The sequence below is a fragment of the Spinacia oleracea genome, chromosome 2 (genome assembly GCF_020520425.1).
Source record: "Spinacia oleracea cultivar Varoflay chromosome 2, BTI_SOV_V1, whole genome shotgun sequence".
Classification (NCBI taxonomy): domain Eukaryota; kingdom Viridiplantae; phylum Streptophyta; class Magnoliopsida; order Caryophyllales; family Amaranthaceae; genus Spinacia; species Spinacia oleracea.
This window is the reverse complement of record NC_079488.1, coordinates 88,661,775-88,676,717: the sequence shown is the minus strand read 5'-3', so window position 1 is coordinate 88,676,717 and position 14,943 is coordinate 88,661,775. Positions and strand designations below refer to the sequence as shown.

The 14,943-nt window shown below is 33.2% G+C and overlaps 1 protein-coding gene across 5 annotated transcripts in view; it reads left to right on the top strand.

Annotated features, from left to right (window-relative positions):
• Nucleotides 1-2,508: 2,508 nt before the first annotated feature.
• LOC110778361 (ABC transporter G family member 39-like) overlaps nucleotides 2,509-14,943 on the top strand; it is a 43,724-nt gene continuing 31,289 nt past the window's right edge. For 3 of the 5 annotated variants that reach the window (XM_056837242.1, XM_056837240.1, XM_056837241.1), the window contains exons 1-2: nucleotides 2,509-2,663; nucleotides 3,302-3,422. In XM_056837242.1, the coding sequence (XP_056693220.1) occupies nucleotides 2,521-2,663; nucleotides 3,302-3,422 (264 nt within the window). In that variant the 5' untranslated portion in view covers nucleotides 2,509-2,520. Of the gene's footprint in view, nucleotides 2,664-3,301; nucleotides 3,423-14,943 lie in introns of those variants that run through there. The other 2 variants (XM_056837243.1, XM_056837244.1) reach the window with 2 other exon arrangements.

The window sequence follows — 14,943 nt, the reverse complement described above, 5'->3', positions numbered from 1 at the left end:
TGTAATAAAACTTGATAATATACACATGAATCATGATTCATGACACAATACAAGTAGGTAAAGACATTTTTATTCGTCGCCCCATTTCGTTAAAATCGCCCCAGTTTTTTGTGTGAAAGTACATGTTTGCCCTTTAAATTCATTTTACCCCTCCCCCTCTTTCACCACCAACACCCACCCACCCACCCACTTCTGTATTTCACCACCAACACCACCACTTCGCACACCTACCACCCACCACCAACGCCGACCTTTCCCTCCTTCACTGACGCCGACCACCACACCAAAGGTTCGTCCATCACCGCACACACAGCACCACTCCTTTTCCGGTCCAAAAATCGTCACACCAACGCCACCACCAACGCCGCCGTATCAGGTAAAATGGTGTTTTTTTTATTTACTTTATTCATTTATGGCGCACAAGATTTGCACCGTGCACATGGTAGTGGCGCACAGATTTTGCGCCACTTCCATGTGCACGGTGCAAAATCTGTGCGCCACTACCATGTGTACGGTGTAAATCTTGTGCGCCAGAAATGAATAAAATAAATTTAAAAAAAACACCATTTTTACCTCCTCCATTGAAGCTTACGAGCAGATTTTCCGGGAGCCGATTTTCCGGGAGTACTTCCACGACTATAACCACCGCCGCAACTCCCACATACATGAATTATGAAGAAACTAACGTTGCCAACAACTTATTCCAACGGAATTACAAGTTAAGATACCATAATGAGTTAAAGAGGGGAAAAAAATTCTCGCTGGAATTTCAATTTTCCGGCGAAAATCCGGGAGCCAGCTTGGTGGGGAGGGGGGGTTGAGAGAGAGGTGAGGGAAAGGTGATGTGAGAAGGGTAAAAAAAATGAAAGGGAGGGGTAAGTTTTTATAAAGGTAGTTCTGTACTTTCGCTATGAATAGTAGGGCGATTTTAGCGTGGGCGGGCGTCGAATAGCGATACACTTAAGGATTGCACGTTTAAAATTCTACTCTCTTTAGACTTCGGTACAGATGTACAGTGCATACAAATCAACATCTCCACAGTGGACACCAATATCTTTTGAGGATTTTTCTTTTGTCTTGAGAGTGTATAATTAAAAAGGCACAAAGGCAGGACAAAATTTACTCTAACATACTTTTAAAACTATCTAAGTGAATTAATTATTGTGTCAAGAAAGGACAATATTTACTCTAACATACTCTTAAAACAATAATTAATTCATTTAATTATTTGCCAATCCTGATGTTCTATGATACATAATCGACATTCTACCACATTGGTGCCTTGGTGATTGCCCATGACTTATTTGGGGTTTGTAGGTGTTATATACTGTACTTTGAAATATAAAAAACGAAAATTTAGAAACTAAATTAGGACGAGTTAATCTATGTCTTTAGGATAATATCAGCCCCACTATATTGCTGATGGGATTCAAAGCTAATCTACCCCAGGATTCCCTAATCAAGAATGGATTATAACAAATTAAACCATTCTCCATGAACATGTATTTTTGAAAGAAAATGACATTGTTAGAGATGTGAAGAACGTAATTAACATTAACCTAATGCATTGGATTAAATAGGAAAACCAATTTGACAGTTACTAAATAACTGCCCTTGGTATTATCCTATTTAAATTAATTAATTAATTAATACCGAAATATTAATTAATTAATAACCGCAAAAATAATTAATGTTAATTATGTCATTAAACGGACCGTGGCATGCCACGTGCTAAGTATTGATTAATAATATATAGCTATATTACTAACCCAACACTAGCAAACCAAGCTCAATGCTCCACTAGGCCCAATAACCCAAGTCATCTCATATTCAATATATGAGGCACATGGGTATATTTAAAGACAACCAAAACTTCATTTCTGTTCCATGTGGGGAGAATAGTCCTACTCACACAACTTGAAGACTAATACTTCGTATCTAACAGTAGGATCAATAGAAAGGATACACTAGGATACACCTAACTTTAATTAGCACATCCTCTCACGTTTTACTTTTCACATGTGCTTATATTAGTACGAGTCAAACTGACATACTACGCAAAATATCAGAGTATATATGACAACTTATTGAATTGCACCTTCTTGGGTACAAGTTGTAGTTATTTTATTTTACAAGTCACCTGCAAACTAAACTAATACCAGTAGGCTTCATGCAATAATAAATAATAATAATTTGAAGATGAAATAATGAAAGAAACACTGGGGTTGTATCTTTGACTTTATATGCAAAAGATTTTGGTAATATACCAAAAAATACGGTCATTAAATACGACTTATTTTTAAAATGTATTAAAAGCATGTCCATAACAATAAAATAATGATAAATGTATAACACTGCATATAGAGAATACTAGAAGTAGGTAGGAGTATACAGTATTGTTTTACTATTTTTGGCGTTAGTGCATATAATAATTGACAGCTGTCTAGTATAAGCCTATATAATATCATAATAAGGCCATTCAATTAAAAAACAATGAGTATATATGAATGAAACTGGAAAATGGAAGGAAAGCTAAAAATGGAAGAGAAGAAAATGGATGTTCATAAGATGGGGAGGCAAGAAATGAAGACATTGGTTGATGATTTACTCGATAGAGATGATCATCAACACTTCCTAAGAGAAATTAGAAATCGTTTTGATAGGTAATATATTTCATGTATTATGCTTAAATTATATGCGTGTGTCGTGTTCGTGTCTATGTGTTTTCTGCTAGGCAAGCGCGTGCATGTTCATATAACGTCTACATATATGTTAAGTGCCGATTATGAATTACTACTGTCTATTACCTATATAGTAAAAGAGACACCAGGAATGACACGTGTCAATTTCTGGTGCGATTTTTTTCCACCAAAAATCACTTTCCCAAAAAAGTGTATTTGTTTTATTTTATTTTTATTCTCTACCTTTTTTTTTATAAACTACTCCTTATTTATGTATGGAAACAAATTTTAGTTTATAAATTATGCAATAATAGATACGACGTAATAATAATTATTCTAAATTGGTAATATTTTAGTCAAATCTCTATAAAAATAATGGAAAATATATCACTCAATATTTTGGTCAAATTGTCATATTAGCATTTTAAATATGCATATTAGATGAATAAATTTAAACGAGTATGTTAAAAATGTTATAACTATGCAGTAGTTTGGGAGATATTCAGTTAAATATTTTGTGAAAAAAATATCAAAATTCGTACGTGCACGGGATCTAATCTAGTTATACACTAACTAACACACCAAAATATATATGTATATGCATGTGTTTGATCGTGTAGGGTTGGAGTTGAGATGCCTAAAATTGAAGTGAGATTTGAGCATTTATCAGTGAAAGGTGATGTGCATGTTGGAAGCAGAGCTTTGCCTACCCTCCTTAACGTTACCATTAACTTTTTTGAGGTATTCCTTTTGCAACCCCTAATCAAAATACCATATATGTGTACGTTCTAATTATTACAAAATCCATCGGCATATGCAATAGTCTTATAGGATCAAAGTCACAAAAATATCCAAATTCATATATGGAACCTTCAATTCTATTCTTGAAGAGTTGTAGCTTGTAGGACACATTTCTATAAATTCAGTCATATATATGTTATATCCATCCGCTTTGAAATAATAGGGACATTTATGCATTTTATAACAACTAAAATAATGTTTGGAAAATAGAGAAAAAAAATTATAAAAAATTAGGTTGAGTGGAGTGGTGTAAGAAAAGATGAATAAAAAATTATAAGTAGTATGTAAACTTTATCGTTAGACCGGAATATAGACCGAGTAGGTTGAGTGGAGTGGTGAAAAAAAAGAAGAATAAAAAAATTAGGTTGAGTGGAAAGTTACGAGTACAAATAGAATACAAAAATAGATTGAGTAGAATGTTTTAAGTAGAGTGGGATAAAGAAAAGTGTGAATGCATTAAATATGGTGGGCCATCCAACCAAAATTAGAATAAAGTAGAGTGTCCTTATTAATTTGAAACAACTACTTATGTAAACCGTCCCCATTATTTCGAAATGGAGTATCATCATTTATATTTGTTGCATCTCAGCTCTTCCCTAAATACAAAAATAAAATAAAACGAATAATGAATTTCTAACTCATATTCCATCTATTGATTCTACTCGATATTATTGTTATCGGTAGCTTTTCGGGTTTTCATTACACATCTTTCCACCTCCTTAGTTTCTTAGACATAGGGCATGATTGGATTGAGGGTAAATGGTAATGCATTAAGGGTTTAATAAAAGTCAAACTAAAAAAAATAAGGTAATTAATTGAAGGTGGCGATGAGGGGATGAAGTGGTGGCAAAGAGAACAAGCTAGTGTTGGCAAGAAGAAAATAAAAGGAAAGGGGAAACAAATACCCTCATTATGGGGGGCCGGGAATAGTTACCCACCATCCCATTAGGGTGATTATTACCCTCATTTGGGGGGCAATAGCTTCCCCCTTCCTCCCTTCTCCTCACAACCACCACCGCTACCACAACTTCTCATCACAATACCACCATGTACACCACCCTCCTTGCAACCTCCTCAATTCATCTTCATTGTCCTTTTATTAAGGTGTTTGACTTTTGTTACCCCCCATAATCCATTCAATTCCACTTGCATGGACCCGGTCCACCATAAGATTACCATGGACCAGGGTAATTAGGTAATTTTAACAGTGAGTAAATTATAGAAACTGTAGGTTCTGTAAAGTAACTATATCTCCAGAATAATAACTATGAACATAATAATGATAAGAATAACTATTCTATCCAAAGAGTAACTATATCATATAGAAAAGTAATTTTAACTGTAAAACAATTACTACTATATATTCATTCTTGTAGACAAAAGAGTAAATTATAGAAACTATAGGTTCTGTAAAGTAACTATATTTTCAGAATAGTAACTATGAAATAAATAATAATAATAATACAGTAATTTCGATGAGAACAATTATTCTATCCAAAGATTAACTATATTATATAGAAAAATAACTTTAGCTGTAAAACAATTACTATATTATAAAAATAAACAATATGATATAGATGGTTTAGAGGTCATATAGTAATTTTTTCTATTATATATCACATAATTACTGAAATATAAAAGAGTAACTATATCAAAAGTAACAGTAATTATAACTCTTGAACAATAATAAAGAAAACATTAACTACTTGGTTAGTTGTTTTAGCTACGACATTCTAATTCTTTGCATCTATTAAATAAACCATGTTAAACTCAAGTGTTTTTTGAACTACAAAATACTAATCGACACGTCCACGTGGACCACGTCTCTTTTTCCCACCAACACATCATGTCCTTCCTCTACCGCGTTCTTGGTTTCCATTGTTGTCAGGATTTTCTTCTTCTCCTCCTGCTTTTGTTTTCCTTGCAGAATTTATTCTTTGCACGATTTCAATTCTGGGTGCATCATCTTTGTATTTCTAAATCAATAATATTTAAACTAAGTTAATAATTTAACATTTAAATATGAAAAAATAACATAGTAACTATGTAAAACGTGTAGTTTCTATTATGCATCATATAGTAACTCTTACAATTAACGATGGTAAAATAATTGCAGAATTGCATATATAGTTATTGTTATTGTTATAGTCATAAAGTTACTGTCAAAATAATATAGACACTTTTATTAATAATAACATGGAGTACAAAGAAAGATCATAAAAAGAACATAATGATAAGATAATAACTATCAAAAATATATAGTTACTATTATACATGATATAGTAACTCTTAATATTAATGATAGTCATATACGAGCAAGGTTGTAGATATAGTTATTGTTATGATCATATAGTTGTTGTGATCATAACATAGTAACTCTTATTATTAATAACATAGAAGACAACAAAGAACATAAAAAGAACATTATAATATACATAAAAAAACTATACCAAACATATAGTTACTATAATACAAGATATAATATCTATAAATATTATTGATGGTCATTTAGTCACAGAGTTGCAGACATAGTTGATGTGATAATAATATAGTAACTCTATCCATAATACAGTAACTATATCATTAAAAATATAGAATAACATAAAAACATGCACATAACATAATAAACTAACATAGTACCTATTTCAAAAATATAGTAACTATATAAAACGTACAATAACTATTAAAGAAAATAAACATATGGTAACAAGTCATGATAAAATAAACAGAATATCTATTTCAAACATATAGTAACTATATAAATAATATAGTAACTATTGAAGAAAATAAACATATGGTAATAAATCATGATAAAATAAACATAGTACCTATTTCAAACATATAGTAACTATATAAGACAAAGTAACTAATATAATAATATAGTAACTATTGTACACATATAGTAACCATTATAATAACACAACAACTAGCTTAACATATAGTGACTATTATTATAATATAGTAACTATTGTACAAATATAGTAACCATTATAATCATATAGTCACTATCTAAGAATCAGACAAAAATATACTCGAAATAACATAGTACATAATGTAATCGTATAGTAACTATTCTTTATCAAAAAGTCACTATAAACTGTTCTTAACATAGTAACTATCTTAAACACATAGTTATTGTTTTAAATTTATAATAACTTTCTAAAAAATATAGTAACTATTTTAAACACATAATTACTGTTTTAAAGTTATAGTAACTTTTTAAAAAATATAGTTACTCTAAAAACTGCTACTAACATAAACACAACGAATATTCCAATGACTATTAAAAACATTATTTTCGCAACATAAATTAAAGGTAACTATATCATTTATATACTAACTATATGAAACACTAACCCTAATTTCACCCAAACAACAAACACTATTTCTACCTCTTGTGCTTTGCTGCATCAATTCTTAAAGTTCATAGCCTTTGTCTCTTTTTTCTAAATTTAAGGCATTATTTCTTCTTATACAAATGATATTGTAAAGTATTTTTGGAGATTCGTCACTAGATAGTGCAACTTTAGGACCTGGAATAACATGTGATTGATACTTCGTATTATTTTCTTATACAAATATCAAATATATAGTAACTATATAAACCATATAGTAACTATATAAAACATATAGTGACTATTATTAAAATACAGTAACTATTGAACACATATAGTAACCATTATAATCATATCGTCACTATCTAAGAAGCGGATAAATACATACTCTAAATAACATAGTACATAATGTAATCGTATAGTAACTATTATTTATCAAAAAGTCACTAAAAACTGTTCATAACATAATAACTATCTTAAACACATAGTTACTGTTTTAAACTTATAATAACTTTCTAAAAAATATAGTGACTATTTTAAACACATAGTTACTGTTTTAAAGTTATAGTAACTTTTTAAAAAAATATAGTTACTCTAAAAACTACTACTAACATAAACACAACGAACATTCCAGTGACTATTAAAAATAATATTTCGCAACATAAATTAAAGGTGACTATATCATTTATATATGAACTATGTGAAACACTAACCCTAATTTCAACAAAACAACAAACATTTTGAATCACTCAACAAAATAATAACTATTGTACACATATAGTAACTGTTGTACACATATAGTAACCATTAAAATAATATAGTAACTGCTGTACACATATAGTAACCATTAAAATTACATAGTACCTCTTTAAACCATATAGTTACTGTATTACTCATATAGTTACTATTTAAAATCGTGAAGTCACTGATCGAATTTGCGAAATGAAAACGATACTTCGGTAAAACACAAACATTAATTTCTTCAAAACAACAAATATTTTCAATTTTAAATAAAACTAGACTTAAAATTCTTTATAAAACAACAAACCGAGATGTGATCTCTAAAAATTCTTGCGAAGATTTGTAGGCGAGCGCAAATTCTTCGATTCGATTTCGGCAACGACGAACCTCCTTCTTGATCTACTACTTCCTCCATTTTTTCCTCATCTAATAGATCCAATCATAAGAATTATAAGATAGTTACGAAGAAAATCGAACAAAACCCAGAAATTTGGGCTAAATTTTGAAAAGCATAGAGAGAAAATGAAGAGAGAGAAAATGAAAGAGAATGAACAGAATGTAGATCTGAAATTTTGAAAAATAAAAAAGTTTAAAACGTATATAAAGTAGGGGCTAGACACAAATCGCATTAAAACTCTTCAAAACACATAGTAACTCTTTAAAACACATAGTTACTGTAATACGCATATAGTTACTATTTAAAATTACAAAATAACTGTCACGTGACAGTTACATATGTTACCCATACAAATTACTCTGTTGCCCTGGTCTACGCTAAGTTAGCATGGACCAGGTTTATATTAGTGTAAATATAATCCATTACACCCAATCTAAGCATGCCCATAAGAGGATTAAGACTCTATTTTGTTAATCTTATTTCTACTTATTTTAGGAAAAATAATTTTATATAGGACAAGTTCAGGAAAAATAAAAATTGGCCAATATAATTTATGTTCGGATAAACTTAGAAAAAAATAAAATAGGTGAAAGCACCTTAAAGTAAAAGTAATAACATTAATGAGGATTGAAGAACACACTTTAATTAATGTTAATGGAGGAAATAAAATGAGTAGCAGTGTAGCACCCTACCCATTATAATTTATTTATTTTTGTACTATCCTAAAATAATACGTATACACTAACTAAATGACGGGAGTTGCCTATTACGGAGTAGGAGTACTTTCTAACGTAGGAGTGCTTTTTTTTTTTTTTTTTTAAACCGGGGCAATAATAATATAGGAGTATATTGTGAAATGACAAATTAAGAAGAATCACAAATAGTATTGTATAATTTTTTATTAATAAATTAATTTTTCTTTCAAAAAAATAAAAATAAAAATAAGGACAGTATACTTCCTTAGATGGCCACCTGAAATTGCAGAATGTAAGGCAGCTCATTTCGGTGTTATGCTTGCTCACAGATACGGCCTGCACCATGTTATATTAGAGTTGGATAATCATATCATAACCAATCGACTAGACAAGGCCTCCACCTATTTTTCTGATCTAGACTCCATTGTAGAGGATGTTTTTTCTATTTGTTCGAATTTTGATAATATTGTCTGATCTCATGTCAAAAGGGATGAAAATTTTATCGTCCATCACTTTGCATGGTTAGTGTTGTTGGAAGTTGAACAAGTTTGAAAAAACCATAGTCCTTGTAAGGTTTTCCTGCATATATGTTCTTATGGACTCTATGTCCTTGAATGAATACAAAGAACTACACCTTTACCTAAAAAAAAAAAAAAGTAATACTCCCTTTCTTCCAAGTTTTGTTTTTTTTTTTTTTTGATAAAGAGGCTAAACAATATTGTTCCAAAAATTATAAAGCTATCTTTCAACATTAATATTTTGAATTTATATATAACGTTAAATATTTTGAAAAGGTTGTATGTCTTATCCGTATATTGATGGATATTACCCTTTAATAAATTACTAGGTTAGGTCTCGTGCAACGCACAAATAAGACTAAATAAAAAAAAGGATTTTTTAATAAAATAAAATCAAGTTTTATCACCGGTTGTTGGGTAAATCAGATAAAATTATTATTTATTTGAATTGTAAAGTGATTATTGCGATTTTAGGAGTTTAGCGCTTTGACAAAAATATTTAAGTTTAGATAATATAAGAAAAAAACTTATCAAACAGCGTTTAGGTACCCTTTTCTTCTGTAATAGAATAATATCCATAACCATAACCATATCCGTACCCTCGATCTATCCAAATTATGATACTCCCTCTGTATTTTATTAGGAGTCAAACGGCTATCTCGTAGATTTTTTGGTTCCTCACCAGAGGTTTTAGCCTTCTATTTTTATTAACTTTCTACCACACTTTTTAATTATTTAACGGATTTTTCATGAAATGCCCCTGAGGTTTCACGAAATTCACCAAATACACCTGCGTGTTTCAAAATACATAGTATACCCCTATTTTTTTAAAAATGCACCAAATACCCTTATTTTTAACGGAAGTCTAACTCCGTTAATATTAACTCTTAATTAACTACCTAACCCACAATTAACCTACTAAATTACTATATTGCCCCTCCCTTAATATCTCTTCTTTCACTCTCTTCTTTCATTCTCAACCCACTTTCAATTACTACTGCTCCTTTCTCTTCGATCTCCTGCACCATGTCAGCCTCTTGCTCATCCGTCCACCACTACAACCGTTCACATTCTCTCCTGACCCTTCGCCGCCCCAACCACCTTCTCGTTCACCACCACCAACGGACCAGCAACCCAAGCTACCGCTCCTTTCTCTTCGATCTCCTGCGCCTAGTAACCACCACCACCAACTCACTGCCCCATTATCCGACCTCCGGCATTCCATCATCAATTAGCACCACCAAAATCCACACAAAACAACTTTTGCAAATCCAAGAACCCTAATTCCCAAATTCAATCACATACCCAAACTTAATTTTTCCTACAAAATGGTTTTTGATTCAAACGACGGCAATAAACAAAATTCAATTGACGAAACAAACAACCAGAACAATAACCCCCCACTGTCAAAATCAAACCTAACTAATAGAGCGGTGGGTAGCTGGGGAGTAATTCATCATGATAATGAAATGTTGGGTGGAATTTTGGGTGGCCCGTTTCAATTCATCATCATTAATTGCTACCCACAACTTAATTAGCTAGGTTGATTTTAGGTTTGATTTTGACAGCATGATAATTGGCAAGTAAAGTGAATTGGGTAAAAGAATCAAAAGCACCTCACCCTAAGAAATCCCCATTTGGTGGAACTAAAACCCGTGAATTTAACAAGTGGGAAGAGTTTAGAGTAAGGGATTGAATACTCAGATGAAGAATCAACATGAGGAGTTTCTGTTGCCATTGTTGAAGGAGAGAGAAAATGTGAGTAACAACATCAAGAAATGGGTTTTCTGGGAGATGGATTTTTGGTGTTTACTGATGTAAATAACTATTTATGGGGAACACCAGGACTAATGTTTGGGTTCATGATGTTTGATGGTGGTGGTGGGGGAGATGTACCAAGCTATCAGTAATGGCTAGAGGAGAGTGAAAGCAGGGAAATGGAGAGGAAAAAGAAAGGAAGAAGGATTATTTTTTAAGGTTAGTTTGTTAATTAGGAATAAATGAGTTAATTAGGAGTAATGGATAACTAATTATATGTTAATTTAGATTGATTCGTGCTAATGACTAACGGCGTTAACGTCCGTTAGCCTTTGAGGGTATTTAGTGCATTATTTTAAAAAATAGGGGTATACTATGTATTTTAAAACACGCAGGTGTATTTGGTGAATTTCGTGAAACCTCAGGGGCATTTCATGAAAAATCCGATTATTTAATATATCTAATTTCCCATGGACCACCACTACAGACAGTTATTAGGTACCCTTTTCTTCTGGAATTGAATAATATCTGTAACTGTAACCATATACGTACCCTCGATCTATCCAAATTATTGTACTCCCTCTGTATTTATTAGGAGTCACACTTCTATTTTTAGTAACTTTCTACCCCACTTTCTAATTATTTAATATATCTAATTTCCTAGGGACCACCACTACAATAAACTCCCTCTCTATTTTGATTAAAATATTTTTTCCATCATATTTTTTCTATTTGTTTATTACTCCTTTCCCCCACTTGCTTTATTTTCATTTTTTGATATTTTCTTTAATATGCATGAGGGTCAAAATGTGAATCCTAATAAAATACAAAAGGAGTAATGATTTCATAATCATATCAGTTATAAATTTATAATACCCTATTTTCTATGGCTTTTGGGTTTATTAGTAATTTTATTGAACCCACCTTTTAACACTAGTTTTACATAAAATTAAAAGATAATTTTTTTTTTGTTTGGGTAAGGTCGTATAATCACACATCCAGAGTAATTTATTTCTTTATTAACTATTGTAGGTTAAGAGTCTAATAATTTTTTTGAAAAGTTTATATGAAAATGAAAAAAAATATTTTGCTATTACGAGTAGCTTACTACGTATATTATAGAAACAGTAATATCAAAAAAATTGTAATTTTTTTTCATTCCTTAACATATATATTCTTCAAATCAGTATGAATATATTTTTATTTATCCTTGTCGTAATACATGAAATCATAATTTATTTTTTCATATATATTTGTATATGAAAAGAATAAGAATTTTATTTTAGGAAATCAGATATTTTAAAAGATTCTTCAATTAAAATATTATCTTAAAAGATAAGGACACACCAGAAGATGACACGTGTCATTCGGTGTGTCTTTTTAAGATTCTTTAAAATATTAGGAAATCTTTTCGGCATGGAAAAAAAGGAAAAATACTAAGGATTCACCAGGACGTGACATATGTCATTTCTGATGTGTATTTTAATATATAGTAATACTTGTATAATATTAAAAAGAATGAAAGAATAAGAAAACAAATTTAGGAAATCAGATATATTACAGGATTCTTTAATTAAAATATTTTTTATAAAAAAACTAAGGACACAACAGGAGATGATATGTGTCATTCCGTATGTTTTTTAAGATTCTTTAAAATGTGGAGTAATATTTTCGGCAGGAAAATAAAAAGGAAAATATAAAAAGGAAAATATACTGAAGACTTAACAAGACGTGACACGTGTCATTCCTGATGCGTTTTTTTTGTTTTTTTTTTTTTTTGAAGAAACCCATAAGACAGGGACTATATTGCAATATCAGAAGCAGCTACATCAAGAATACTACTCGTGAATTCGTCTACCCACAAACGTTGCCCAATATCCCAAAGTTGAAGATGGGCTAGGTTATGGGCCACCTTATTCCCACTACGTTTAACAAAAGACCAATTGACATCAACAAAATAAGAGCGTAAATCAGAAATATCGTCTAAAATCAAAAACAAATTGCTGCTTCCTTTTGTGCCTCCTTGCAAAGCTTGGATAACCAGAAGCGCATCACTTTCGATCACAATGCGCTCATAACCCAACTCCTTCCCTACCATCATCCCCCAATAAATTGCCTTTGCCTCAGCCACACTTGTCTCCCATCGTTCCATAAACTGATACGAAGCACAAGCTAGTACCTTACCCGTATTATCTCGAACAACTACTCTAATGCCTGAACCTGCGTCCCCTAGCAAGCCTGCATCCACATTCACTTTCAGCCATCCTTCTCTTGGCACTCTCCACGTGACAGGGTAGCTAACCCCCACCCCTTTCGAGCCTGCCTCCTCCTTGCCCAGCATCTCTCGCACTTCCCCACTTATCTTGCTCGCGTACTGCACCACTTTTGGTGGTTCGGGTACTTCATGTTCCATAACAAACCTGTTGCGAGCACCCCATATAGCCCAACAAATGGTTAAGACATCCTCCATCTCTTCAGCTTCAAGCTCATTAAAACACTTCTCCCACCAATCTACCAGCGAGCTACATCTCCATTGGGATACATATTCATACCTGGACTCACTCCACACACTGCACGCTAATGGGCAGCCCTTCAAAGCATGTAAGGCCGACTCCTCCTCGGCATGACACACCCCACAACGAGCATCATAATCAGCTATCCGATGGCTAAGCCCCTGTCGAGTTGGGAGTGCAGATTGACATGCCCTCCACGCAAATACTTTCACACGAGGTAGCGTACGAACCTGCCACAACTTCTTCCACAAAGTTCGGGGGTGAGATGTTGCCACTTCGCCCTCTTTCCAAGCATCATCAAAGAGAGATTTGTAAGCAGACCTAACCGAATACTCGCCATCTTTTTCTAAATCCCAGCAAAGGCGGTCCACTGGCAATCTACTACTAAGGGGAATGCTCAGAATTCTCTCTTGTTCAAAAGGTAAGAACAATTGAGAAATCAACTGGGTATTCCAACTCCTAGTAGTTGGACTGATTAGGGCACCCACCTCCATATTAGTGTTTGAACTCCCAGGCGGTGATAACACCTTGCGTGTTTGAGTGCCAGGTATCCAAGGATCCAACCAAACCCGTATCTTTTCACCATTTCCCACCCTCCATCTCATGCCCCGACGAACAACCCACCTTGCTTCCCAAATTCCCCTCCAAGTATAGCTGGGTGACTTACCCAAACCGGCCTCCATAAAGCTTGAGTCCGGGTAATACCTAGCCTTTAGCAATCGCTCCACCAGGCTGCCCGTATTTGTGATAAGCCTCCAAGATTGCTTTCCTAACAAAGCCCAATTAAAGAGCTTGAAGTCCCGGAATCCTAGACCCCCATCCGCCTTAGGCCTACAAAGTTTCTTCCATGCTACCCAATGTATCTTCCGCTCCCCCTGTTTTTGACCCCACCAAAAGTGCGACACTAAAGAGCGTAGCTCATCACAAAAAGACGATGGAAACTTAAACACACTCATTGCATAGGTAGGGAGAGATTGGGCCACCGCCTTTATCATAACCTCCCTACCCGCCTTAGATAGTACCATCCCCTTCCACCCTTGCAGTTTCTTCCACAACTTCTCCTTAACACCCTTAGTGATCACTTTCCTCGACCTCCCTACCGTAGTAGGTAAACCAAGATACCTGTCATGCACATCAACCATACGAACCCCCAATTTGTCCGCTAGCTCCACTCTTCTGCCATTTGAGACCCCTTTACTAAACGAAACAGTAGTCTTGTCATAGTTGACTTTTTGACCCGATGACATTTCATATAGATCAAGAGCCTCCTGGATAGCATCAACATCCTGCATGGAAGCTTTAGAAAAAATGATGCAGTCATCCGCAAAAAGCAAATGAGTAATAGAGGGTGTGCAGTGGGGGCAATCCGAATACCATGGATAGAATTACGTTCCTCCGCCCTCCTAATAAGATTAGAGAACACCTCACCACACAGAATGAAGAGATACGGGGATATAGGGTCCCCTTGTCTTATTCCACGGCCAGGAGAGAACTCTTCTGTAGG